Source organism: Acytostelium subglobosum (assembly GCF_000787575.1).
Source record: "Acytostelium subglobosum LB1 DNA, scaffold: scaffold6, whole genome shotgun sequence".
NCBI lineage: Eukaryota > Evosea > Eumycetozoa > Acytosteliales > Acytosteliaceae > Acytostelium > Acytostelium subglobosum.
The window spans coordinates 471,864-499,566 of record NW_012236532.1 but is presented as its reverse complement, the minus strand read 5'-3'; the positions used below and the strand labels follow the sequence as shown (position 1 = coordinate 499,566).

At 43.8% G+C, this 27,703-nt stretch overlaps 13 protein-coding genes across 13 annotated transcripts; 10 read left to right on the top strand and 3 right to left on the bottom strand.

Annotated features, from left to right (window-relative positions):
• Positions 1 to 71: 71 nt before the first annotated feature.
• SAMD00019534_035300 (hypothetical protein) lies at positions 72 to 2,106 on the top strand (the record flags this gene model as incomplete). The annotated part of the gene is made up of 3 exons (XM_012904421.1): positions 72 to 285; positions 347 to 636; positions 706 to 2,106. Coding segments are annotated over 3 exons (1,905 nt in total), but the record flags the coding sequence as incomplete, so codon positions are not given.
• A 1,146-nt stretch (positions 2,107 to 3,252) lies between these two features.
• On the bottom strand, positions 3,253 to 3,564 carry SAMD00019534_035280 (hypothetical protein; the record flags this gene model as incomplete). Its single annotated transcript, XM_012904420.1, has 1 exon — positions 3,253 to 3,564. One exon carries the CDS (start codon positions 3,562 to 3,564, stop codon positions 3,253 to 3,255), a length of 312 nt encoding a protein of 103 aa, XP_012759874.1.
• A 1,936-nt stretch (positions 3,565 to 5,500) lies between these two features.
• On the top strand, positions 5,501 to 7,216 carry SAMD00019534_035270 (hypothetical protein; the record flags this gene model as incomplete). The annotated part of the gene is made up of 1 exon (XM_012904419.1): positions 5,501 to 7,216. The coding sequence occupies one exon, from the start codon at positions 5,501 to 5,503 to the stop codon at positions 7,214 to 7,216; it is 1,716 nt and encodes a 571-aa protein (XP_012759873.1).
• Positions 7,217 to 7,439: 223 nt separating this feature from the next.
• Positions 7,440 to 9,377, top strand: SAMD00019534_035260 (hypothetical protein; the record flags this gene model as incomplete). Its single annotated transcript, XM_012904418.1, has 1 exon — positions 7,440 to 9,377. The coding sequence occupies one exon, from the start codon at positions 7,440 to 7,442 to the stop codon at positions 9,375 to 9,377; it is 1,938 nt and encodes a 645-aa protein (XP_012759872.1).
• Positions 9,378 to 9,655: 278 nt separating this feature from the next.
• Positions 9,656 to 10,755, top strand: SAMD00019534_035250 (hypothetical protein; the record flags this gene model as incomplete). Its single annotated transcript, XM_012904417.1, has 2 exons — positions 9,656 to 9,839; positions 9,899 to 10,755. Coding segments are annotated over 2 exons (1,041 nt in total), but the record flags the coding sequence as incomplete, so codon positions are not given.
• Positions 10,756 to 10,959: 204 nt separating this feature from the next.
• Positions 10,960 to 11,761, top strand: SAMD00019534_035240 (hypothetical protein; the record flags this gene model as incomplete). The annotated part of the gene is made up of 3 exons (XM_012904416.1): positions 10,960 to 11,300; positions 11,380 to 11,575; positions 11,639 to 11,761. Coding segments are annotated over 3 exons (660 nt in total), but the record flags the coding sequence as incomplete, so codon positions are not given.
• Positions 11,762 to 12,233: 472 nt separating this feature from the next.
• Positions 12,234 to 13,360, top strand: SAMD00019534_035230 (hypothetical protein; the record flags this gene model as incomplete). Its single annotated transcript, XM_012904415.1, has 3 exons — positions 12,234 to 12,592; positions 12,661 to 12,989; positions 13,077 to 13,360. Coding segments are annotated over 3 exons (972 nt in total), but the record flags the coding sequence as incomplete, so codon positions are not given.
• A 142-nt stretch (positions 13,361 to 13,502) lies between these two features.
• Positions 13,503 to 14,492, bottom strand: SAMD00019534_035220 (hypothetical protein; the record flags this gene model as incomplete). Its single annotated transcript, XM_012904414.1, has 4 exons — positions 13,503 to 13,574; positions 13,663 to 13,893; positions 14,014 to 14,124; positions 14,217 to 14,492. 4 exons carry the CDS (start codon positions 14,490 to 14,492, stop codon positions 13,503 to 13,505), a joined length of 690 nt encoding a protein of 229 aa, XP_012759868.1.
• Positions 14,493 to 14,734: 242 nt separating this feature from the next.
• SAMD00019534_035210 (hypothetical protein) lies at positions 14,735 to 16,029 on the top strand (the record flags this gene model as incomplete). Its single annotated transcript, XM_012904413.1, has 2 exons — positions 14,735 to 15,203; positions 15,290 to 16,029. 2 exons carry the CDS (start codon positions 14,735 to 14,737, stop codon positions 16,027 to 16,029), a joined length of 1,209 nt encoding a protein of 402 aa, XP_012759867.1.
• A 219-nt stretch (positions 16,030 to 16,248) lies between these two features.
• SAMD00019534_035200 (hypothetical protein) lies at positions 16,249 to 18,399 on the top strand (the record flags this gene model as incomplete). Its single annotated transcript, XM_012904412.1, has 2 exons — positions 16,249 to 17,352; positions 17,431 to 18,399. 2 exons carry the CDS (start codon positions 16,249 to 16,251, stop codon positions 18,397 to 18,399), a joined length of 2,073 nt encoding a protein of 690 aa, XP_012759866.1.
• A 108-nt stretch (positions 18,400 to 18,507) lies between these two features.
• On the bottom strand, positions 18,508 to 21,276 carry SAMD00019534_035190 (hypothetical protein; the record flags this gene model as incomplete). The annotated part of the gene is made up of 4 exons (XM_012904411.1): positions 18,508 to 19,302; positions 19,374 to 19,775; positions 19,850 to 20,629; positions 20,710 to 21,276. The coding sequence occupies 4 exons, from the start codon at positions 21,274 to 21,276 to the stop codon at positions 18,508 to 18,510; spliced, it is 2,544 nt and encodes an 847-aa protein (XP_012759865.1).
• A 2,325-nt stretch (positions 21,277 to 23,601) lies between these two features.
• On the top strand, positions 23,602 to 23,838 carry SAMD00019534_035180 (hypothetical protein; the record flags this gene model as incomplete). The annotated part of the gene is made up of 1 exon (XM_012904410.1): positions 23,602 to 23,838. The coding sequence occupies one exon, from the start codon at positions 23,602 to 23,604 to the stop codon at positions 23,836 to 23,838; it is 237 nt and encodes a 78-aa protein (XP_012759864.1).
• Positions 23,839 to 25,239: 1,401 nt separating this feature from the next.
• Positions 25,240 to 26,792, top strand: SAMD00019534_035170 (hypothetical protein; the record flags this gene model as incomplete). The annotated part of the gene is made up of 2 exons (XM_012904409.1): positions 25,240 to 25,803; positions 25,908 to 26,792. Coding segments are annotated over 2 exons (1,449 nt in total), but the record flags the coding sequence as incomplete, so codon positions are not given.
• Positions 26,793 to 27,703: the final 911 nt, after the last annotated feature.

Genomic DNA, 27,703 nt, shown 5'->3' with positions numbered 1-27,703 from the left:
CCTTCCCCCCCCCCCTCCCCCCCTCCCTTGGATCGTCCACAACTGACACAGTACATCACATGCACCTTTAGCCACTACTTGCACCACTTAGGGCATTCGTTCGTGAGGGATACCTGACCAAGATATGTCGAAAGGAACCAAAGAAGAGATGGTTCATACTATTCAGTGATGCCCTTGTCTATGGAACAAAGACAGAGACAACAGTTGCCAACCCAATATACAAGTTCCATCGTTTGCTACCACTTGCCAACTCCAAGATCGTCAACCTCGATGACAAAGATTCCAGTATGTATCAATCAATTGTGTTCCACCATCCATGACGACGCCACTAACAATCATCATATAGAGTACAAGTTCTCATTCCAGATCATTCATACAACAAAGTCATTCACGGTGTTTGCCGAGAATGACTTGGAGAAGAACAATTGGATCACTGCATTGGAGCTACAGTTGAAGTTCTTGTCACAGAATGAGGGATCAGTGGCGAGAATGAATAGACAGTACAGTAACATCAAGATGATCCTTCCAAAGAGTGGTGAGGAGGAGAAGTCCACCACTGCTCCAGTCTGGATTCCAGACAACGAAGCGGTCCAATGCATGGAGTGTAATTCAAAGTTCACGGCCATTAGAAGAAGGGTATGTAGTGAGGGCAATGACTCAGTCGGGTCAATCAGACAACAACAACTAACTAATGAATGAATTTAGCATCACTGCAGAAGATGTGGAAATGTAGTATGTGGCAAGTGCTCTGATCAATCATTCAAGTTGGACAATCATAGCAAGCCAGTGAGAGTGTGTCGATCATGTTTCTCATATCTGTCGGTGGCCTCGGCAAGAAAGGAAGAGAACGAGCCGGCTGCAGAGGATGCTCAAGACACAGAGTCCGTGGCCCAGGACACAACAACAACGAAGAACACATCATCGTTGGCAGCAGGGGAAAACGATTCAATGCTGTCCGATATTGAGAGCGAGTCAGAGGGATCCATGGTCAACGACTCCATGTCCGAGATGCCCAACATCACTCTCCCAGCACTGCCCGGCCAGGATGCACCGGCCGTATCATTGTCACCATACTCCAACTCTTCCACCAGCCTGCCCCACTACCAACCATCGACCAATGATGGCTCAGTCACTCTGCCCGCATTGCCATCGATTGGCCAGAGTCCATCGCCAACTCAACATCACTACGCCCCTTCGTCGCCAACACATCCAAACAACGTGTCCAAGACATCGTCTCAGAGCAACCTGCTCTCCTTTTGTAACCTGGTGCTCCAGTCCACGCCACATGTGGAGCCAGCCAGTCCTCCTGTAAAGAAATCACCAAACGATCAATCATCGGATCGATCGAAATTGCCGCTCAACAACTACAACGCACCTCCACCATCAACACCGCCACAGCTGATATTGCCACCAACCACTCCCGACTACTCGACCGCCAAGGCGACAGACGAGTTCACGCTGCCAGTTATCAAGTCCATATCACCTCAGCCACAGGCATTGGAGCCAGAGATCACTCTGCCAATGATTGTCAACAGCCACAACCTGACCTCATCGACCTCCTTCCCAACACAAACTCCTCATCCACTCAAGCCAGAGTCGAAGCGATTCACCTACGCCTATCAGAATGCTCCATTGGGCAGCCCACCAAACAGCAACAACAACTTCAACAACAACAACAACAACAAACCATCACCTGTGATGTCACTTAGTACTTCACAACAACTACCATCCAGACCCCAACAACAACAACAACAACCTTTGGCAAAGCCAGCAGCACCCCTCAAGACACTTCCAACACCGCCACAAAAGAAGAGCCTTCCACCTCTTCCATCGACGCCTGCAGCACCAGCAACCTCTGCAGCTCCAGCATCGATTGAGGTCTCCCGCTCAATGTCATCGTCGTCACTCAGCTCATCGGGTGGAGCCCCGCCTCCTCTGCCACCCAAGCGTAAACCAATCGCACTATCTCCAACAGGTGGTGCACCAGCCTCACCGACACAACAGCAACAGCATCAGCATCAGCATCCAACATCGCCGCTTAGCTCTTCAAGTGAAGGAAACAAGCCACCTCCCCTACCACCCAAGCGAGGAAACCCAGTTCGATGATGATTGTAATAATAACATCTATCCACAACCAACCAAACTCTATTTATATTAGATTGTATACATGTCTTACCAGCCAGCCTTCTTTCGATTGAATAAATTCCAACAACATTGTTGTTGAATGGTCTTTGTATACGTCAAACATCATCATCTTCATCCTCATCTATAACCCTTTCCACATTTGGCAATACAGGTACGAAAGACTTGACTGCATGGTATTATTTTGGAATTGTCATTGTTGGCACAGTCAAAGAACTGATCCCTACATCTCTATGAGTTGATGGAGTTAGAATGAATAATATATTATTATTTCTTTCTTTTCTGAACATACATCTTGACAATCTCCTTTTACTACAACAAAGGTGAAAATGAATAAACAAAATAATATTAATAAAATAGATATATTGTTGGAATTCATATTATTATAATTGAATAAAAAATATACAGTTCAATACTTTCTTACTCCTATTTTATCATCTACAGCAGGTATTAATAATAACTCATTCATTCAAGAGACATCTGTATCATTGGCGAAGGGAGCAGGGAGCAACACACTCACTGTCAACCACAACCCAAGTTAATGAAGAGTGGTAATCAAAGATGATTGGATCATCGTTGGAGATTATGTGCTATCCACTTCAAACTATTTACTTGTCGGCAATTATTTAAAAAAGATGAGCAGTCTTCTTTCAAAGAATTTATTTGATTGGTCGATTAATTTAAATCAGAACTGTTAACAATGTAATTCTCCATCTCTTTTTACAGATCCATATTATTAATAATAAATAAAATCGGTTTGCTTGATTTTAATCTTCCGGACTATTAAGTTGATATTACAATTATAAGACTATCTACAACCTCCCAAGCACAATTAGTTAGTTTTTTTTTTTTTATTTTAAACTTTATATAAGGATAGTTTATTAATTGAAGAATTAATAAATGGTACCATTGAAGGTACAGGGCTACTTCTGTTGATGAGAGGGTAGCTATCGGAGTAGGAGTTGGACTTGTCCGTCGTTTTTTTTTTTTTTTTGACTAGAGTGGAAGTTTATTATTATTGCAAATAAATTGGCGTCATTGAAGAGGCGGGATAATACATATAAGTTAGTCGATTTTGAATTTTCTTGATTTTTTTCTTTCTTTTCTTTTCTACTGTATGCCTCTGAATTCGGCCACCAGGTATTTGTTGATAGTTGGCGGCAGAGGCGGAAGACGGATGTCGCTGTTGCGAGTGCTGAGGTGCCACTTGGTAGTGAACTCGGCCATCTCATTCTTGATGTTGACTGGTCGTCCGGCCAGGATGTGACTCGTGAGCGTGGACATGAGGGAGCGCCACTCCTGGCGGAGGAGGGACTTGAAGGATGTGATGCACACCAAGCTGAGCTTGGCCAACAGGGCCTCCTTGTTGCCAAAGAGGTGGTTGGCGATGTAGTGCCAGAGGTAGTTGACAATGATTGCCATGAGGTGGATGAATGGAAGGTTGGGGCGACGAGACTTCGTGGAGATGTCCGTCGCTAGTTAGTGAAACTTGGATCATCATTTTACATTGACAGTAAAAAAAAACAGAAAGGTTTTCGACAACTGCAGGGTTCGAACCTGCGCCCCCGAAGGGATTTGATTTCAAGTCAAACGCCGTAACCACTTGGCTAAGCTGTCCGTTTTTTGAGGCATTCTGTTTGCTTTACTTATCTGCTAAAAAAAGCCGTCGAATCTAACTTGTTATTCAGTAGAAGTAACATGGTTCTATGGGTAGGAACTCCTACTTACCACAGGTTTGGTCGTGACAGAGACCGGAGAAGTTGGGTTGGTCTCAAGGAATCATCTTCGACTTCTAGTGAATAAGAATTCCATCCAGGTTAATCAAGATATCGTGTCGACCACCTTGCAACCATGTCATAGTTACTCCGATATTGGTGGCCTCACGGTCCTCGGCAAGGTGGTCCTGTGCGTTGGAAGTGCAACCGTAATGGATAACGTATTCCAAACCATCCAACAGACGTCTGTATGTGATAATAATATGCTTTAATGTTTTGATACATATGTCTAGGGTTCTTTGAATGATTGATGACGTTTATCTTTTTGTTTTTGGTCGAAATCACCTTGTAGAGAGAGCTTCCTTAGTTCTAAGTCCAAGGTCCAATTCTAAGCCCCCTAAAACTCAAATATCAATCTATCTTTTCTTTAATGGGGTAGATGCATAGTGCGAATGGACCCCCTGATGATGTTTCCAGACAGCCGAAAGTTGGATATTGTATAATTGATCATCTCAGATTCTACCAACCATCACACTTGCCTACTCATTGCTCGTGATTACAGGGAGAGACATCCCCCCCATCACAGGCAAAGTGAGTACTATTTCTATGTCTACGTTTGTATCAACAATGTTATGAAGATTGTTCCTGTGATTGGGTAATGGTATACCCAATCTCTGCCGACCACCTCAGGTGGTACCTTGCTCGCAAGACAATGCATTACAACCTATTATAAATAATAAAAAGGTAATGATTAATGATTTGGTACAAGTTCCAACTCAATAGTAATAGTAATGATCAATTATTTAACATCTTGTAATATTCAAACAAAGAGGTTCTTGTTATCCTTTGTTGTAACAGTATTATTAATCAATGTATTATTATTATTTGTTAGCTTTAATGTATCAGAAGATGAGCATCATCAAAGGATAAAAGGATCAGTAAATATTAATACTAATACTAATAATAATAATAATAATAATAATAATAATAATAATAATAATAATAATGATAACAATAGTAATAAGAATATAGGTAGTAGTAGTATAAGTAGAAGTAGTATAATAAGTAGTAGTATAACAAGTGGAAACAGAAATGGAGACTTTACAAGTGCAGTGTCGAATGGTCGGACAAGTGGTGGTGACTACATCAGGACGAGTACCATAAGTAGTAGTAGTGTTAGTTACCAATACAGTAGCAGTAGTGGTGGTGGTGATGGAGGTCGTAGTAGTACAACCATATTAGGTAGTAGTAGTAGCAGTGGTGGTGGAGGTCATAGTAGTACAACCATATCAAGTAGTAGTAGTATGAATGTTGATAGAGGCACCACCAATTATATAATACCAAGTAGCAGTAGTGGTGGCTACAGTAGCGACAGTACAAGTGGCTATATCCACTACACATCCACAACAACCACAAGCTCAATAATCAGTTCAAGTTCAACAAACTCACAAATATACAATACAACTACAACAACAACTACAACTACGCCAACATCAACATCACCATCAACTATAGATCAATTCGAGAATCATACCCAATCATATTACAATGGTATAGACTTTCCAATTGACAATAATAATGAACAACCAATACAGTATAATCAATCAAGATACAACTTCTTATATGTACAGGTCGATGGATATATGATGGACAGGAGATCAATAGCAGAAGTGTTACTACAATATAGACATGCCGATGGACTGGACAACGCCGAGTTGGAGGGTCGACCGATCGACCTTCAGATCCGTCGGATGTATGGATCATTGACGCATTACAATGGGAAGCAGAGGGCACCCTTCTCCATCTATCCATTCCAACTTCCATTGTACAACTACACCAACAGTATCAATTGGACGATGATATATGAGCGGGCGACCGAGAGGAGAGAGACCCAGTCAAAGGAGGCCGAGTCAGAGGTTGATCGAAAGCCATCATACTTTAGCCAACCGATTGTGTCACTATCTTGGCTTCCCAATCACAATGCCACCGTCCCAAAGTACTCTCCAAGGGAGCTGGAGGTCAACAACTCAACATTAACAATCAACAATATTATATTCAACTGTTCAATCTCAACTTATGATATGAACAAGAATGGATTCCTCCAGTTCTCCTCCACTTACGACGCCGATCAACTGGCTGGCAAGAGTTTGGAGATCATGGTGCTCGACATCAATACAGTGAACAACTATCCATTGCTCATTAGGAACTTGTTCAACTACGAGACGCACGTCCATAGATCAATAATCATTATTGGGCCTTGTTCAATCAAGTTCGACCTAGAGGTGCATCTTGACCTGTTCATCCAACAGAACAGAGTCTGGCGGTACAATGCCAGCTCGCCCAACGTGTGTGACTATGACCAGTACTCCCGCGAGACAGGCATCCTTGCCATCCTTAAGAAGGACCCGTACCTGTCCAAGCAGAGACACCTTAGTCGTCTGGATAATCTTCAATTCTCCACCAGTGTCTGGAAACAAACGTTCCAGGGCATGCCCAATGGGTCATGTGATACTGTCGACGGCGCAAATGGTGAGATTCCAGGACATGGCATGTTCTCCTCCCTCCACTTTGTCACCGACCACTTGCACGCGTTCAGCAACAACAACGACATGACTGTTGAGAAGACTGAATACTTCCCTTATGCCGACCAATGGAATGACTACCTGTTGCCCTTGGCGTCCTGTTCGTTGGATGACATCAGACTTAACAACATCCAAAGGAACAGATACCCACGGGGCAGCAACTTCAATGGCGAACCCATCGATCCCACCGATTGGAAACAGATTGTCGACAGATCAATCGAGATGGACTTCATCGTCAGACCCAACTATCTGACCCGTTACCTGGTGCACATGTTTAAGAAGGATCTGTGGAAGACTCAAAGGTCGAGTGAATGTGTGGCCATACATGTTAGGAATGGTGACAAGGTGCAAGAGGATAAGGTGTACACCCTGGACTCATTCCTATCATTCTTTAGTCATCAGTACAACGTACCATTCAATCTCACCAATTACAACAACATCTTCCTGATGACCAACAACAATACTCTGTCCAACCCAGAGTACCTGGCCGAGAACTATCCAGAATTCAATTTTAATGTTATGAAGGAGCCTGTACTGATCGATGACAGCAAGACCAATGCCGATGAGTTAAAGTTTCATCCTGGAAAGGACAGGTTCATGGTTGGCGCCAACTTGTTGGTACAGACTATCTTGGCGTCACAGTGCAAGTACTTCCTTGGTACATTATCATCAAACCTTGGTCGAGCAGTCATAGAGTTGATGGTTGGCAGTGAAAACCTTGTCAACGATGCCAAGTGGGCATCCATCGATGGATCCAAATATATATTCTTTCCATGATCAATCGATCAACTCTTTGTCTCAGCCTTAATCTACATCTTTTTTTTTTTGTTTCCAAAGGTCACATGATGAGTCGACGTGTCATGTGATTGTTCTTCTTTTGTTTGATTGATGAGTGATAACTACATAGACAAATATATATATGTTTCATAGAATTAAACAATGGAATCATACCAGAAGAGTATTAATTATAATCGCTGTCTTGTTGGTGATTGTTGTTAACATGTTGTTGATCAATAGTCTGGACATTGATCAAAGTGATCAAAGTGGTGTCAATGAATCATCACGTGTCACACCTCCTCCAAACAACAAGATCAGTATACATCAGAGACAGTTCTATGAAGGCGGTGCTACTCCTGTTGATACCAAAGAGTTGGCCATCAATGATGATGATGACTCATCTCATTATCCAAGGTTCATCTATGTTCAAGTGGATGGTACATCAATGGACAATGAAGCAATCGCCAATGTATTGTTACAATTCAGACATGCGAATGGGATGGATAACAATGTACTACTACGTCAACAACAATCACCAAGTGATCTACTCATTCACAAGTTATCACAATATGATGAGGATGGAAAGACAGCACCATTCAACATTTCACCAACACATCAATCAAGGAAAGACATCAACAATGGATTCGATTGGATTGCTTTATACAATGATACAAAAGATCAACGTGCAAAGAGACCTCAGGAGATGGACACCAACATGATCCCTAACTACTTTGATCATACCATCACATCATACTCTTGGCGCGCCAGTCGTGATCATGGTCATGTGGCCACAGACCATCCATTTGAATCCACATCAGACTTGATCAAAGTGGATGGTATATCATTCAACTGTTTGACATCATACTATGACCTGGATAACAAGACTACAAGTGGATATAGACTGTTCTCATCTATCTCGGACTCGTCTGATGTGGGCTCAGTGGAGACAATGATGATGGACATCAATCATGTTGAGAACTATCCATTGCTCATGAGGAATCTGTTCCTGTACGAGAAGCACGTTCAGAGGACTATCATCATAGTTGGACCATGTTCAATCAAGACTACACTGGAGGTATACTTGGACCTGTTCATCATGCAGAATAGGCTGTGGCGGTACAACTCAAACATTGACAATGTGTGTGACTATGATGATGAGTCACGCGAGACTGGTATCATCGCCATCTTGAAGAAGGACAGGTTCCGCTCGAAGCAAGAGTATCTTCAAAGTCTGGACAACATGCGGTTCTCGACAAGTGTCTGGAAACAAACGTTTCAGCTCCAGGATGGCGGTGGAATGACATGCGAAACTGTGAATGGCGCGACGAGCATGATCGCACCGCATGGAATGTTCTCGGACTTGCACTCTGTGACTCGTGACCTCCACATATTCAGCTTCAAAAAGCTGATGACCGTGGAGGACACCAAGAACTTCCCATACATCGATCAATGGGATGACTACCTGTTGCCTCTGGCATCATGCACCGAGGCACAGATCAGAGATGCCAACCACAAGAGAGGTAAGAAGATACCAAAACATGACAATCGACCAATAATGCCTCCGGCGTGGATAGACATCACGGTGCGATCACTTGAGATGGACTACTTGCTGCGGCCAAACTATCTCATACGTCGTCTATTGTTCATGTTCAAGAAGGGATTGTGGGACACTCAGAGACCAGTCGAATGTGCAGCCGTACACATTAGGAATGGTGACAAGGCAGCTGAGAACGTCGTGTACTACCTGGAGGACTACATGAACTTCTTTACAGGTCGCTTCAACTTGTCTTTATCAATGCCCGAGTTGTATAATCACAAGAACATCTTCCTAATGACAAACAACAATACTATCAACAGCAACAACAATTTACTCAAACAATATCCATTGTACAACTTTACAACTATTCGGGAACCATTCCAATTCAATGATCAATTGACCAATGCATTGGTAATGTTGAATGCTACATCCAATGTCAAGTTCTCAGTTGGTGTCAACATATTATTACAAACCTTGATAGCATCACAATGTCAATACTTTGTTGGTACACTATCATCCAATGTTGGACGAGCCATCATCGAACTTATGATTGGCAATCAACATCTTCTCACACAATCACAATGGTTATCAGTTGATGGTTCCAAGTATGTATTCTATCCATGATATTCATACCCAGTCTGCAATACATTGATTGAATAAAGATATATATGTACATTGTTATAACTTTGCGAGCCGGGACAACAAATCACGTGATGTTCTCAAACATTCGCAGAAGCATGGAATGGGCTAGATCTGTTCCAAATGCAAAGATGTTGTGAACATGTCTACAACCCCAACAACGTCAACAACTTTAAAAATTCATCATTCACTCAATCATCTTAACTTTACTCAATATTGTAATAGATAGAGATATAGTTAATCAATCAATCAATCAATCAATAATGGTCGAGCCATCAATACCACTATACTTATCTTTAGCATTAGGTACATTTGCTCTAATATGGGCTCTAAGGAATTATGTTAAACCTTCAACATCAAGTGATGATAATGATAATGAAGGCGGCAGAAGAGATGCTACAGAGAGATCAGGTCAAATAAGAGTATCTAAACTAATCATATATCCAAGTAAGTCTACTCAAACAGACCTTACTCAATACAATACTAACTCTTTCAAAACACATCAGTCAAGTCATGTCAAGGTATTGAGTTGAAGAGAGTCAACTTGGACAAGTGGGGATTGGAGAATGATAGACGTTGGATGATTGTACAGGAGGGTAGATTCATTACACAGAGAAAGTATCCAGCATTGGCAAACATTGCTCCATCATTGGATGGAATGAATCTGATTGTTAGAGCACCGAATGCTCAGGATCTTATAGTTCCAATCAATCTGGAGTCGCCCGCAAAGATAGAGGTCACAGTATGGAAGGATACAATGATTGCCAATGACTGTGGCGATGAGGCTGCCACCTGGATGAGCAATGTGCTTCAGATGCCGGACCTACGTCTGGTGCAAATGGGTTCTGAACACCGTCGCGCCATCAGAGAGTCGTACGCACGCACTTTGGTCGATGGCGAGCCAACTCAAGAGGACCTAAACAAATACCAATTCACATTTGCTGATGCTAGCCAGGTGATGATACTCTCGCAGTCATCAATCGATGACCTCAACCTCAGGGTGGAAGAGACTCGCGATGATAACAACGAGGAGCAGAGGAAGAAGATGGACGAGCGTCGCTTCCGTCCCAACGTGCTGCTTCTGGGCACATCGGCGTTTGAGGAGGACGACTGGAAGACCATACGCATTGGAGACGCACTGCTGCACAAGGTGGATCGCACCGGACGATGTAAATTCACCACAGTCGATCCCGACACGGCCGTCCTCAACCCATACAATGACAACGAGCCACTGCGAACTCTTGGCAAGTATCGCAAGGACACCACTGGCGAAGTCTACCTTGGTATCCTCATGGTGTTGGCTGAGCCCGGTGAACTTCAAATTGGCGATATCATCGATGTCATTGAGAAGGACACAAACAAATAAACAAACGTTAATATTATGTGTATGTATGTTTGTTGGAGCAGGATACTCCTGGACTTGTTGGATACGGATTACCATTTCTGGGGAATTTCTGATCATAAATGGAAATCATGTTTGATTGTGTGAGCGCCCTCCAGTGGGTTGCTCAATCAGTCACCTGATCATCCAACAGATATATAATACATGAGGACTATCATTATTACAATATTAATATTGTTTGTTTCAATATATATTATGAATAGAATGGCATCAAGACTTGGAAGAGGACAACAACAACAACAACAAAGACCAAACTACTTCTTTGGTCTAAAGATCACTAATCAGTTGATCAATGCTCAGTTGAAGGATGTGCAGGATAGACTGTCAGTACGTGTGCCAGGCATCAAGAGGTCATTGACCTCATCGGACAAGTTCCACTTGACCGTGTTTGTGATGACACTCAAAGACCCAGCCACTGAACTACCCATCGTCAAGTCATTAATGTCTCAGGCCAAGACACTAATGAATGAGGCTTACAATAATACTCCATCAAAGGTTACTGTGAGGTATGATTGTTTGATTGATTGATTGGTCATCATTGAGATTGAATGATTGAATGTGTCCTAACATTGAATGAATGAATAGTGGAATAAGATCATTCTCAGATAGAGTACTGTTCGCTGGACTGAAACAGGATGATGATAATGTAAGTTTGGGCAAGTTCGCAGCCAGTCTTACCAAACTGTTCCAGGACAATAAGATCGATCTTGAAGATAGATGGAGTCCACACATCACCCTAGCCAAGGGTAGAGGTGGTCCTGAGTTTACTGCTGCCATCAATGTAAGTACACATACTTGTGTCATTCCATCGGTTCCCTCACTCATTATCTCCCTCTGACTTTAGGATTGTGCACCTTATGCCAACACAGAGTATGGCGTTCAGATGTTTGCCTCAATGGACTTGATGAGAATAGGTAGTACTGATCCCATCACTAGATACTATGAGGTCACCGACACTGTACAGTTGATGTAAATAAACCACTCGTCTTGTGACCCGCCTAAATTGGGTCGGACATGGTCCAGGACACTAGGATGTACAATCTTGTTCAGACTTACGTCATGCATGGGTCTATTCCATCTGTAGATGGTTGCTTCATGAATGTAATGCTTGTTGTATTATATGTGATGGAAATGACGTCGAAAGTTGTTGTCCTGGGTGAGTGCCATTTATCCAATTTACACTTTAGGCAACAAAACACCGATCTGATTGATTGCGAATGTGTGGGTGTGGGGTAAGTTGAATGTTTCAGACCCACACTTTGTGATGATCATCACAGTTAACCGAGGGTTGTTGGCCTGGGGGCAACTGATAAACAATTTTAGCCTTGGCCATCAAGCATATTTAACAACACAGTCATTCAAGTAACATTGGAACAAGTCATTCAATCAACAATCAACAAATCAATCAAACACACAGTTATACATCTTACCAATCAACAATGAACATAGCATTGAGGAATATAGGTCATATGACCTCACTGTCTACAAGACAGAACATTGTAGCCAGATCCAATTTGATCATTGGATCAGCACTTCAATCAACAACATCAGTAGCAGCAACAACTACAACAACACCAACATGGCAACAATATAGAAATATGACTGTTGTTGGACATTCATACTTCAAGAAACAATCAAAAGAGTACCATCGCAACAGTACACAATACGCCGTGTCCGACCGTACTGCGCTCGCCAAGATGGAGAAGGAGTTTGTCATGCCCCCGCGCCACGAGCCCAGAGGCATCTCTGACAACTTTGCCAGATTCGCCGTGTGGAGTCTAAGAAAGTTGTCCAACTTGTAAGTCAATCAAGTTACTCTCGCGCCACGCCTCGCCACATCATGTGCGCTTACACACCTCAATCAAGATTCTTCAAGGAGAAGTACATCCACTACGCATGTGTATTGGAGACTGTAGCCGCTGTACCAGGAATGGTGGCGGGTATGCTCCAGCATTTGAAGACTCTTAGGAATATGGAGCATAACAATTGGATCAAGGTGTTGTTAGACGAGGCAGAGAATGAGCGTATGCATCTGATGACCTTTATGGAGATCTCAATGCCAACCAAGTGGGAGAGAGTTGGTATTGCCTCTGTCCAGGCCATCTACTGGAACTGCTTCCTAGTATTCTACCTCCTCAGTCCAAGGACTGCCCATAGATTCACCGGATACCTCGAGGAAGAGGCTGTCCTCACATGTATGTCATACATCACATGATCAATCATACTTGGAATAGTTCCATGCCACAGTCCACTAACTAATCAATCAATCAATCAATCAAAAGATACCAACATGCTTAGAGACTTGGATGATGGCAAGGTTAAGAATGTTGAAGCTCCAAAGATCGCGATTGATTATTGGGGTCTGCCAGAGGATGCCAAGTTGCGTGATGTGATCATGGTGATTAGACAGGATGAGTGTGATCATCGTGATGTCAATCATACTATCTCGGACCATATCCGCTCGCACAATGAGGACAATGCCATCGTCATCCCATCAGAGGTGCATCCTCAGGAGACCAAGAAGTCACATGCAGTGTCATCGCATGAGCACAAAGAGAAGGACAACTGAGTTGTTGTCATTCCAACCTGCCAATCTGATATTGTATTTTAAGTAGCCAGCCATCAACAATCATCATCCTCATCGAATAATAAACCATTTGAATTCCAAACATTATAATTGATCATGGCATCGCAAGGTTGCGCGATGTTTATTCGTCTCCTTCCTCATTGTCCTCTTCCTCACCCTCGCCATCATCCAATCCCTCTGGTTCATTCGCAGCCTATTTGATTGATTGATTGAAGTGATGGTAACATGTTAGTGACCAATGATCATCAATGATTGAATGAATGAAAGAGAATGAATCTTACCAGATACACATCCAATGGGTTCATCCAAACATTTGTGATCATCACGCATACCTGCCTTGATGGCTCGGCAAAGAACTGCAATAGCGGATCATTATCGATGGCATCCTTCTTCCTCACAGTGAGATCAGTGACCTTGATAGGCAGATCAGCCTGCATATCCTCTGGTGTAGTAGGTGTCTGACAGGTAACAGTGACCTTCTCATTAGCTATAATATTGTTCTTGGCAAATGTCTATTCATCCAAAGATTGAGTGAATGAGTCCGAGTGATCGAGTAAATGGGAAGGATTGATTGATTGGTCAGATGACTGTGTCTGTGTTGTATATGCACTCCATCATCATCAGTGACTTACGAAATTGATCACGAACTCCTTGTCAGTCTCCTCAATGAAGAAGTCGATGATGTATGAAAGAAGTCCATCATCCTCATCAGTGCCAAGTTGTGGACTCAACTCGTTGTAGAACTACATCATCATCATCATCATTATTATGTCGTGTCATTGTATGTTAGTATTCAATCATTCATTCGATCATTTGATCATTCAATCAAACATACGACAGTCTTCCAGAAGTTGTCCAGCTTTACAAGCTCCTTGGCACGCTTCTCATAGAGTGATTTGCATAGCTTGTACTCCTCCTTGTCTATTTGAACTGATTCCAACTCCTTCTTGTTGTTGATTTCTGTTATCTTTTCTGATTGAGCAACTAGTTCAGCATTATTCAACAATGTCTCGTATATTGAAGTGATTCCACCCAACTCCTCATGATCATCACCCTCCACCTCTATCTCTGGTTCATTCTGTTTCTCTAATCTTTGTTTCTTGTTACTCATTTTATCTATCTATTATATATATTAAGTATTAGTATAAGTATAAGTATGATGAAGTTGTTGTTGAAAATGAATGAATTCAGCGAGTTGAGTCCTCAACTTCACGAAAGATGGTCTAGGGGGACACGAAACTTCGAGTTTCCGAAACTTTCGCCAAGATTAAGACACCCTCGTCCATTCATTCATTCATCGACAAAGATTGAACATACATATACATATACATATACATAACATAGATAGATACAATGAGCCAAGCTAATGCAGCAGCAACAGGTGGATTAACTGAAGAGGAGGAGAATGAAATCTGGAGTAATAGTGTTGCAAAGTGGAAGATACAAAAGGCAGAGAAACAAAAGGCTAGGGATGAGTTGATTGCAAAGGGTATCACTCCACCACCAGACGAAGAGGATTCAGCATGGGAACGTCTGCCCATCTTCATGGACAGTCTACCACAGGGTGCGAACCCAATGCTCGACGCCATTCAATCAATCACAGATGAGTGCACTCCTGAGGAGCTGGCCGACAGCTACAAGGATCAGGGCAACGAGCGATTCCAACTGTCCAACGCAAAGACCACCACCAAGAAGGATGAACGCGATCGATACAGACAAGAGGCAATCTATTTCTACACCAAGGCACTGGACATCAAGACCAAAGACATGAAGCGCAACTCAATCTATCTCTCCAATCGTGCAGCAGTCAATCTTGACAACAGTAAGTGGAGGCGAGGGCGGGGGCGAGGGCGAGGGTAGGGCATGACCATACCGCGCAATGACTAACAACCCATGTCCACGCAACAGAGAACTATGGAAAGGTCATAAGAGATTGTTTGATTGCTGTTGAGTTCAATGAAGCGAATATGAAGGCATACTTTAGGGCGCTAAAGGCTATGATCGCGCTTGGAAAGTATACAGAGGCAATCAATCTGGCTGATAGAGCATTGGTAGTGGAGCCAGAGAATAAGGATATAAAGATGTTGCGCGATGAGTCAGTTGCCATGATTGAAAAGGCACGTAAACGTGAAGCCGACAAACTCGAGGCAGAGACTAGTGCCCGCGACAAAAAGAGGGCACTGGCAACATTGTTGGCCAGCAAGCATATGACATTGGGCGAACCATTCTATGATATATCACAGTACGAAACAGAGATCAAGTTTGATGGCGATGACAACAGTGGCGCAGGACACTTCCCAGTGTTGTTCTTCTATCCCGAGTACAATCAGAAGGACTTTGTCAAGGACTTTGAGGAGGGATGTACATTTGGCGATCACCTCGAGGTGATGTTTGAGCATCCTGCACCATGGGACAAGAGTGGACAGTATATATTGCCCAATCTTGAGATCTACTTCCAGACCAACTGGGCAAGGCCAGTGGAAGGTCAACAACAGCGCGGTAGTGCCAAACGATGGATACGCGTCAAGCATACTACCACAATCGAGAAGGTGCTCACTCATCCAGAGTATATCATTCCAGGCATTCCAATGTTCTACATCCTACGCAAGGACACTGAGTTTACCAAAGTATTCTTGACACCTAAATAAATGAAAGACAATGCCATCGAATAAGTCAACGATGTTCAAGCATTGGCCGCCATAAAAGGAAGTGGGCCTCGCAAAAAAACGAATGGTCTAACCCCTGAGCCTTCAAGGCCCGCTTCGGGTATCACGCGAACTCTCAAACACACTCAATGAGTCAAATTGCAACATTAATCAATCATACATACGTTCAACAAACAGATACATACAAGATATATATATAACATGACAACAGCTGCTTCGAAGCGAAGTGTTGCCAGTGGTGGCATATCATTGCCATTCTCACCAAAGCACATGGGATTGCTGGCCTCAGAGACGATGTTGGCCTTTGTAAACTTCTCGTTACTGGTGGAATACATCTCAATCATCTGGTTCTATCCAATGGGCTTCATGGGCTTCACGGGCATGGAGGCATTCCTCGTGATGTGCTTCACACCCTTGTTGCTGGGAATCCGTCCATTGAACCAGCTACTCAGTAATGGTCGTCTGTTGGTGGCCGTACGATTGGTCGCACAGATAATGTCACTGGCAGCACTGTACCCATACGACATCGACCCCAACTACGCAGAGAAGAACGATCTCGTGCTCTGGAAGAACCCACACGTCACCAAGACCGTGTTTGTCGGCTTGGGCTTCGCGTTTGATTGGATGTGCCAATGCCGTCAGTTCACGAGCAACACGACGGTGCAGCGTCGCGAGCGCACGACATTCGCCTACATGTTGGCCATCGTGTTCCACGCCATCATTCGCATGCCCTATCACTCGATCAACCCATTCATGACCTGGAAGAGCTGGATCGTCTTTGGCATCATTCTGGTGGTCGTGTCGGGCTTTGCCCTGATCAACGATCTGGTCTCGTCGGACGATGCGCACGAGCGCCGCCGTCCGGTCCTCGAGGACAGCGAGTCGCCACTTACCACTGGCGTCAGCTTTGGCGGTCTGGTCTTCATGGGCCAGCTCTTCCTCTCATCGTACGGAGTGGTGCCACGTTGGGTCAACTTTGGACCATTCCCAAGCGGCATACTGGTTGTCCTGTTCATGGTGATTGGCATTGTCATTAGCAAGAAGACCGCTCTGGTGAACTCGAGAGGCTACTTCTTCTTTTCTCTGGCCATGGCCACTCTGTACGGTTTCTGCTCGGGCACAGTACCAACTGCGATTGGTCTGGTTGGCCTTGTATCCGGCTGTCTAGTGGTCTGTTATGCCATGTCACTCTGGTACAACACAATCGAGAAGATGTCCAACACCTCAGCACCCCTTGCACTCTTTAGCTATGCCTTCATCACCTACACCGTGCTCTTATTCTGGGCCATCTATGTTGTATCATACGTATGTTTGACCAATCACTGGAACTATTCCAATAACTCATTCAATCAACTGACATCATAATTCAATCACCAATTCTAGAAATTCGTTCCATGGTATCTTGGATCAACTCTGCTTAGAGAACGTCATCAGACGATGGTGATCGCTGCAGTGATTGCATGTGGAATTGGAGCGTTGAACCAAGACACGTTTCCACATAAGAAGGAGTCACGCCAACAGACTGTTAGCTTCCCATCACGCGAGGTATTCTACGCAATCTTCACACTTCTTGGTCTTTTGGTTCTGATCTCAATCAACAGGAATGCATTCCATCCATCACAATCAAACGTGGCTGCTGTCCACTACGACAAGATCACGACGGCCGATGGCGACATGGAGTACGTGCCACCCACAGAGATCAAGTCCATGATCTGGACAATCCACTTTGGCTACGACAACTATGGCCGCAACAGCTTCCCCAACATCACAGAGGCCATCAAGAGCCATGGTGTCAACGTCATTGGTCTGCTCGAGTCGGATCTCTCCAGGATTATGACTTCGAACCGCGACCTTGTCGAGTACGTTGCCAACGAGCTTAAAATGCACAGCGACTTTGGCCCAGCGCCATCTGAGAACACATGGGGCTGTGCACTGCTGTCGGCTTTCCCAATCGAGCGCAGTCGTCACGTAATCCTGCCATCGCCCGAGGGCGAGCTGGCGTGTCTGATCGACGCAGTGATCAAGGTGGACGACGTCGAAGTCAACGTCATCGTCACGCACTTTGGAAACACTGAGGATGTTCTGGACCGCAAGTTGCAGGCACAGGGCGCCGCCGACATTATCACCAAGAACGACATGCCCACCGTGTTCCTGTCGTACATCACCGAGAAGACCGGTGGTGACAACTACAAGACACTGCGCTCCACCGGACTCGAGGACACGACCACCGAGCGTCGCTACTGTGAGTACGTCTTTTACAAAGGACTGGAGATGACCGAGTTCAAGCGTTGGCCATGTGGAGAGATATCCGATACAGAGGGTCAATTGACCACCTTTAGGACCAAGAAGTAATCAATCAATCCATCCATCTTCAGCGACACACCGGTACAATAAAGTTCCTACCCTTACCCTTACCCTATACCCTACCCTTGATATAGATATTAAATGATTATTTATTTATTATTTGCTCTTGGATGGAAGTGGCTTGCCTCTGCCTCCTCTTCCTCCTCTTGCTCCGCCTCTGCCTCTTCCAGCAGGTGACTTGGCGACGACCTTTTCCTCTTCCTCCTCCTCTGATGATGACTCTTGCTTGACTTCAACCTCGTCGTCACTATCGCTTGACTCTTCTTTGACCTCAGCCTCTTCGCTATCACTTGACTCTTCTTTGATTTCTATATCTTCTTCCTCTTCGTCATCGTCTTCGCTATCCTCCTTCTCCTCCTTGACATCGACTGTGTTCTCCTCCTCAACTGGCTCCTCCTTGATCTGCAGGTCATCAAACACTGGATCGTCGAGTACCAGGGTGAGATCGAGTGATACCTTGTTCATTCCAAGGACACGTGCAGTGACCACCTGACCAATTCTGAAGCTGTTCTCTATCAAGCTGACGGGTGACCTGGACAGATTCCTCTTCTGGATGATGCCAAAGCACTTCTCGTAGAACGATACAAAGACGATGTTGTTGTCTCTGATGTTGGTGATGTAGCCATGCGAGATATCGCCTCGCTTAATCATGTCGTATTGGGTGAATGGTGGCAGAGTGGACTGGATCAGTGAGTTCTTGAGTGTGAGCTGCAGACGACGCTGTTGTGGCTGGCAGGCCAACACACGGCACTTGACCGTCTGTCCAACCTTGAACTTCTTATTGGGGTCAGAGAGTATAGTCTCTCCAATGTTGTGCAATGGCACCACTCCATATATTGAAGGTCCAACAATGACCTCAATCGAGTCCTTTCTTATAATCTTGATTGTGCCCTGTTATGATCAAACACGAATGTTAGTATGAGTGATGGTTCATGACCAATCAATCGATATATATAACTTACACTTAATATCATGGCTGGTGTAATGTCAAAGTAGGAGAAGAGGCCCTTGGACAACTCGCCCTTCTTGGTGGTGACGGTGAGCATGCCATCGACGTGATCGATATGCTTCACACGGCAATCGTTTGCCAGAGTGTTGCCAACCTGGTATCTGCTCTTCAGGTTGGTGATGTCGTCGCCCTGCTGTGTGTGCATATAGGCTTTAATCTTCTTCTGATCGGATGTCTGTAGTGAGATCACCATCTCCAGTTGATCAACACGCTCGACTACTGTGTCCTTAGCTTTGATAATGTCTCCGACCTTGACGTGGCCGAATGGGTATGGCTTGAGACCCAACACATGTGACTGACATGACAGGCCAATCCTCTTCTCAATCTGGTCCACATATAATACACGTGCCTTGAGCTGTTGGTTGATTTGGATTGGATTGTTAGTGTGGCCCTGGTGTGATCACAATCGACTGATCAATGTACACATACATTCATTGACTCTTTGTAGTCGGCAAGTGGCTTCTCCAGATGAAGCATGAAGATGTCACCGGCAAAGTAGTCCAGGAAGGTGACGGTCAGACCGTTGGGGTAGACCCTCAAGACCTTGGTGTCCACCATCATACCGGCCTTGATCGAGTCCATTGTGATGACGTTGCTGTTGTCCACGGTGGATCTTGTCAACAGTGGGTGACTGGCGTTGAGTTTGAACACGTTGGTGCTCTCATCGATGCTGGTGATGACGGCTTCCACCGGCTGTCCAACCGACAGACGGCACTCCTGCTCGTTGAAGCTGACGCCCTGCACTGGCCAGTAGTATCTTGTGTTGCTGCGCTCGAGGAAGCCTGTGGCCGAGACGTCCTTGCCAAACGAAATGACGTATCCCTTGTCCTCGACGGACTTGACCGAGCCGTAGATGGTCATGCCCTCGGCAAAGGTGGCCGTGCTCGAGCCAACGTTGACGATCTCCGGTCTTAATGTACAATGCAGACCGGGTGAGGTGGCGTGATCAGTCAGACCAATCACACCGATCTTGATCATCTGGCCCACCATGAACATGGCCTTGATGCGCTCAGAGATTGCGTCAAACTTTGCAAAGTTTGAACGATAGTTCTTATCGTCCTTCATGATTGCCTCTTGAATCTTTGTGAACTCGTCCGATATCTCATTGAACTTGACGAAGCCTTTGGCTCCAAACGGCAAGCTGAACGTCAAATCCATGTTGGAGATACTCTCAAAGCTACCCAACACGACCATTCCTGTGTAGAAGTCCTGTAAAGTTGATTGATTGATTGATTGATTGGGGTGAGTATGTGATCGAGCGAATGAGATTGAACAAGGTTATGACATACCTTCAACATCAGACGTTGAGCAAATCGATTGAGCTTGGTCTTGATGAAGGGAAGCATCTTCTTGGCATCCATCTCTTGCTTCTTGGAGAGTTTGAGTGTTGGCTTTTGGCCGGGTTTGCCCTCGGTCTCTTCGTTGTCTTCGTTGTCGCCGTCGGCAGAGGTGGCAGTGGAGCCAGAAGAGAACATCTTTGACTTCTTCTGTTTCAGCAGACGATAGTCGTCCGGCAACAGATTGTCATCGTCACCCATGATGTCGTTGTCGTCATCCTGTGCATCATCAGCATCACTTTCATCGTCTGGCATATCAACATCATCCTGCTCGCTCTTCTTCTTCTCTTTCTTGACCTTGCCATCATCATTCTTCTCCTTCTTCACGGCGCCATAGTTCTTATTTGTCCTTGGCTGCTGTGAGGAGTATCTCTGCATCTTGTGTGGCGCACCACCACCACGACCTCTTGAACTCTTGTTGTTTGAATCATCGAATGATCTCTTGTTGTTGTAGGGTTTCGTGGAAGTGGAGGATGATGACACTGAACGTCCTCTAACAAAGTCTTTAGGTTCTGACATTGTATTATGTGGCATGTACCTCTATGTATATATATATATAAGTTATAAAAAAAAGTGATAAAGATAAAGAGAATGATACAATGTTGCAAGCAAATAAATTAGTTTTAAAAAACAATTTAAATTCACAAACGAACGAGTGTGTCGTCTATGTGTAAGTTTCGTGATTGGATGCTTTGAGATGGGGGTAACGTAACCAGGAGGATCTTCTCAATGACTTGGACTTCAACTCATGAGATGTGATTTGATACTTATAAGACTCAACTCCTTTGTTTATGTAAATGGTAATAGTAATAACGAGTTTGATGATATAATACCATTCAATACAAAACCTAAAGAGGTTTGTTTGAGCAAAGTCCGAGATGTTGGAGATAATAATAATAACTTGACTTGAAAGAATGAATCAATTAATGAATGAAAGAATGATTAATATAATATAATCATTCAGATATAAGTTTGTTCATGATCACTTTGTGTACATTATTAACTGTTTGAAAAAAGTGATGGAACTTTCAAAAAGTGGTGAATAATGTTGATGGGTTCCACAAAAGTGACTGTTTAATTTAATATAGACGCCAAGCGGGAAATACTTCACCATGTTTGTTGTTTGCTGTTGATTGATTGGTTGATTGATTGAATAGAGAGGGAGAGTCGGAAGGTTGGAGGAAGGAATGAGGAATCTACTACGTCGTTTCTCATGTTGTCCCAACCACCACCAAGGCCTTGTCATCAACATCATCCAAAGATCCTTTTTGAACTTTGCCTTTTCTCTCACTCTCTCTCTCTCTCACCAACACTCTCCCCGCCCAACAACACCTAGTTTGTCACACTCTTACCAAGAAGTAGCTCAATATGTCTTTAGTTATCAAACAACATCCTAACTTACTTACTTTGAATCAATAATTAAATTATTTATCTTATCTATCTCTCAAGTAACTTACAAGTTCTAAACAGATAATCCAAAAGTTATAACAACAAAAATAGGTAATAACATTAAAACTCTATCATTACATTTTCGATGTCAAACTGTTTGACATCATCATCCATCAATCAATCAATCAATCAATCAATCAATCCATCCATCTATCCCAACATTGAAACACTGAGTTCAAGTGTTTACCGATAAGTGGTTGTTGACAAGTTTGACAACTGGCGCCAGTCCATTATTTACATCTCCCTTCACAAGGACAATTCATCCCTGTAAGATAGAAAGGTCAAAAGGTGTAGTGATCAACATCATAACCAAAGGCTCAATCACACACATACACACTCAATCAATCCCCACACACATATCCACACACACACAAACACACTCACGTTGAGAGTTTGATCACAGGTTGTATCGCAACACTATCTATCTGTTCCTTTGACCATCCAAATCAAAACAGTTGCCCTTTCTGGATATATGAGCACCAAGAGGTTTGGTTGGGGTTGTCGCCTCTACACTACTCCATTACCACTATATCAATCAATCAATCAATCAATCTATATATCACCACTACCTTTAATATGTTGCCAACACCATCGAATATGCATTCAAGGCCATAATACTATATAATAATAGGGTAGATGCATTGTAAGATCAAAGCGACGGTCTTTGTCAACGTCCCTTCACACACTCCACCACTCCAATCCCATCTTATCAACAACATAATAACAATCCAACAAACTCAGCCCATCTGGCTTATGATGATGTAACATGTTGGGATTCAGTCCACCTCCATTCACCTTGAGCCACCTTAATGCCTCGATGAGTCTGGCAGCTCATTCCAGCCCACAATCTCCCATCACCCACCCTTTACACCTTTACTCTTTCATTCATCCATCCATCCATCCATCCATTCTATGCCCATCATCAAACCATCCATTAACAAACCAAACAATCCAACAACATCAAACAATCAATCAATATTAACAATTTAAATAATATTATTGTTGTTATATTATAACACTTATATAGATCATTACCTTGTTGGCACCTTTTCCTTTAAAGGCTATTCCATACAGTTGACGATAGGAACGGCAAACGTCAAACTATCACCTCCAATAATCCACAGCCGTTACCCTCTCTTCCCTCCTCTTTAAACTGTCACTAACCAGCGAGCGGGTCGGTGTGTGTTAATTAATTAAGAGTTAGAGTAGTTAGTTAGTTGTCTATATATTTAAGACATTGTCATCGATCATTAATTCATTCATTCATTCATTCATCCATTTCAAGATATATTACATCATCACTCATTATTTACCATTACAATCTTTGTATGTTTGATCAAATTCATTCAATCAAACTCAATCCTAACTTTACAATCAACCAACCAAACTTAGACCATGTCCACAGAGATTATCAACAATGATATGTCCACTACATCTTCGACCTCATCGATTGAGGCTAGATACCCAATTAATCCAAAGTATGGACTGCCTTTGAGAAACCATCATCTTCCAAGACCACAGAAGAAGTACTTTGACTCGGCTGATTGGGTACTCAATGGTACTGCCGTAGATGGCACCTCTGAGAAGTTGGTTAACCCTGCCTTCAATCTTCCAGTGTCCAAGGTTCACTAAGTCCCCTCCTACACTGTCCAGTCAGTGTGTATAACTACGCTCCCATGTATCATCGCCCTGCAACAATCATCATCATCATTATCATTATCATCAATATCATCAAGGGACAAGGGTTTGATCCTATAGTCGACAATGGATCACTCTCACTATCACTATGTCCACAGGTGGATGGCTATCACTCTTTGAAGCTATACATAGCACTACCATGGCGTACACCTGTATTTTAACATCACACTCAGCTTTCAATCAGCAAGCCAACCAGCCAGCCAGCCAGCTAGGCAGCCCAGCCAGAGTAAGGTGTTTAGATGGCACCTAATCTGAGCGATATCAACCAACACTACCATATGGTCCACATCGATTCGACAAGAGAGTAGTGTCAATCAATCAATTACATTTTTAAAGTTATTGTTATTTCTACTACTTCTACTTCATTGACTTGTCTGATCTAGATGTAAGATGATGCACTACACTACAATTGTTTCCTTTCTTCATTACAGTGTACAATAACATCACTCTAATTGGAGAAAGGAAACAAATGCGTATGTGATGGTCGTTGTGAGTTGGAGTACCTACGCGTAGGTTCAATACTTGTCAATGATTATGATTGGTCTTTCCAACTTGATGATTGGTGATTGATTGACCCTGTTTAACTCGCTCGTTCGTTTGATCATGGTCGTTGATTGTTCTGAACAACAATCATAGATAGATGCGTTTGATATGCACATCCATCTGATGGCGCTTCACAGTCCAGAGGGTTCCAATCAGGCTGGGAAATAATCGCTTTTTTGAATGATTTTGATGAAACTAGCCCATTATGTTGTAAAAGGCTTGTGGGCATGAGTTGTTGCAAAGGTGTTCATCCAGTTGTGTCAATGAATTGGTTGATGGCTGGTGGAGTATGGTGTGTGTGTATGTATGGAGGGGAGGGCATTGACAATGGTGTTGCATGTTTGAGGATAGATAGGTGTGTTGCCTGTCCTGGCCTGTCAACGCATCACTGGCTTGGTCAGAGCCAAGAGTCAGTCAGTCAGGTGAACAACAACAACAACAAACTTACCCAAATATCTGGGTTAATTTTTGTGGATCAAGGTCCACCGAGAGTGTGTGAGTGCTTGTTACTGTTTGTTGAAGATGTGACCCTTTGCCTTCTCTTGCAATATCTCACCCAGCACAAGCTGTGTCTGTCGTGTTGGTGGAGGTGGGATGGCGTTGGTGCACCAACATCAACTGAGTGGAGTGATGGAGGTGAGCTGAAAGTAGTTGATAATTGATGAATGAATGATTGATTGAGTGATAGAGTGAGTGAGGTGAATGCCGTACTTCTGGTGCTCGCGAGGCCCAACAGCACAAACTTTGAAGTGTTTGAGACTTGACTTGTATCCATTCATACATATACATTGAAACAGAGACAGAAAGAGAACCAAAGAGAAAGAGAGAAACACCATGGTCCAGATCAAGACTACTTATACTACTAAACAACCTGTGGACATTGATGCGCCAGCTGAGAGAGTGATCGACTTCTTGCTCGATGTGCAACAGTGCTCCAAGTGCTATCCATTTGTGGATAAGGTCGAGAAGGTCGACACCAGCAACAATGATACAACGTTCAGATGGACGATGCAAGAGCGTCGTGTTGGCAGCATCCAAATGAAGGCTACACATATCAGCAAGTACCAACGCGCCAACAACACTGTGACCTGGGTGAACGTGTCCGGTGGAAACATGTCCTCCACGGGCAAGTTTGTCATCACTACCATCAACAATGCCAAGTGTCAAGTGATTGCAGAGTCCACTGTTGAGACCGACATGGAGATCCCCAAGCTGCTCGTTGACTTTGCTAGCGCCATGGGTCAGAGAGAGATGGCCCAGTCGTGGGATGCCTACCTCATCTCAATCAAGAAGACAGTCGAGGCTGGTCAAGTTGTCAAGGTCGACCCAACTGAGGACGTCGTCGTGAAGGACAAGGTATGTATGATGTGTGGCCAGGTGATGTCGCTCGAGCATGTATATGTTTGATTGATGAGCTGACCTGTACCATCTTCTCTTCTCTTCTCACCATATCACTCTAGACATTCGAGACTGTTCGCCTGCAGGAAGACTTGAGAACCAAGAACTACCAGACAATGGTGTCAGACTACTATGACATTGTGACTGAGACGTACCAGAGTGGCTGGGGCAATCACTTCCACTTTGCCCCATTCAGCAGCTCGACCGAGTCGCTAGAGTCTGCCGTCACACGTCTGGAGCACACCATTGCCGACCAAGCACGTATCACCAAGGACAGCCACGTGCTGGATGTTGGTTGCGGTGTTGGTGGCCCAACGCTCGAGATTGCCAAGTACACCGGCTGCAAGATTCGTGGCCTCAACATCACAAAGTCCCAGGTGGCCATCTGTAATGATCGCGCCAAGAAGCTGGGACTGTCGGACCGTGCTTCCTTTGACCACGGTGACGCCATGGCCATGCCCTACCCAGACAACACATTCGACGTCATCACCTTCTTTGACTCGACGTGCCACATGCCCGACAAGCAGGCCTTTGTCAAGGAGTGCTACCGTGTACTGAAGCCAGGCGGTCGTCTCTCTGGCTCGGACTGGCTGCAGTGCGAGAAGCCCACCGAGAAGGACATCGTGCAGTTCATCGAGCCAATCTGCGCGCACCACTCCTGCCCACATCTGGCCTCGCTGGACTCGTACCGCTCAATGATGGAGAAGGCCGGCTTCTACGTTCACATTGCCATGGACCAGAGACAGTGCGGTGACATCCTGCGCAACTGGGAGATCCTGGACCACAAGACCATCAACACGTTCAAGGCACTTCCCAAGGGCAGCGTTGATCCAACCATCGAGATGATGATCTCTGGTGCCATTGCCTTGTCTGAAGGTGCTCGACATGGTGCATTCATTCTCGGACGTTTCCTTGCCACCAAGGATGTTCCAAGAGTTGTTGTTGCCAAGCTTTGAGTCCGAGTGAGTCCAACTCATAATCCTCATTTCCAAATGCTATAACTAAACATAATCATTATTATTATTATTACTATTTGATTAGTACTTATTATTATTATTATTGATTATGTCCAGTGGATTGATGATTCAATCACTTACATATTCATTCATTCATTCATTGATTGACTGATTGGTTGTATCAAAACAAACAATGTAGTACATATATAATAATAATAATATTGATATCTTTATGTGTGATTGACTATGATGATGAATGAGAGAGTGTGATCCCTAGAGTAGGGATTATTTGATGTGGCAAGTGAAAGTTATCGAAGGTGATGAGAGACATGCCAATGTTATCGAGGTCCTCGATAACTTCCAGGTGTGTGGTTGACAGCACCCACCGGGTCAGTGAAGCCAACACACACATCACCTCGATTTCATTTGGTTCGGCATTTTGAATCAAATGGGCAGAGTTGGGCAGAACAAAAATTAAAATAAATTGGATTTCGATCACTTCAAAAGAAATCAAACAACAAGTAATCTTGGTGTGTACGATCACACATTTGAAGAAACACAACGTGCTCCCAGTATTGCAAGTGAAGGAGCATGTCAATGTATTACCTCTCTCTCTCTCTACCCTAACTCTCTAATCTCACTACTATTTGAAGTTCATGGATTCATTCCAAAAGTAGAGGTACACTAAACAGATATGGTTGGGAAGTATGATTGAATAATAAGAGAGAGGAATGTTATAAAGATTGCTATTGTCACAATATTTCATAGATGTCATTGATTGAATTAGTGCGCGAGTGATTGGGTATGTTTGTCCAATCTTGGATATTTTAAAAAAATGTAGTCAAATAACACAAAGAGATGGAACGCTATCGGAGGGTGATATAGATTGGATTGATTGCCAA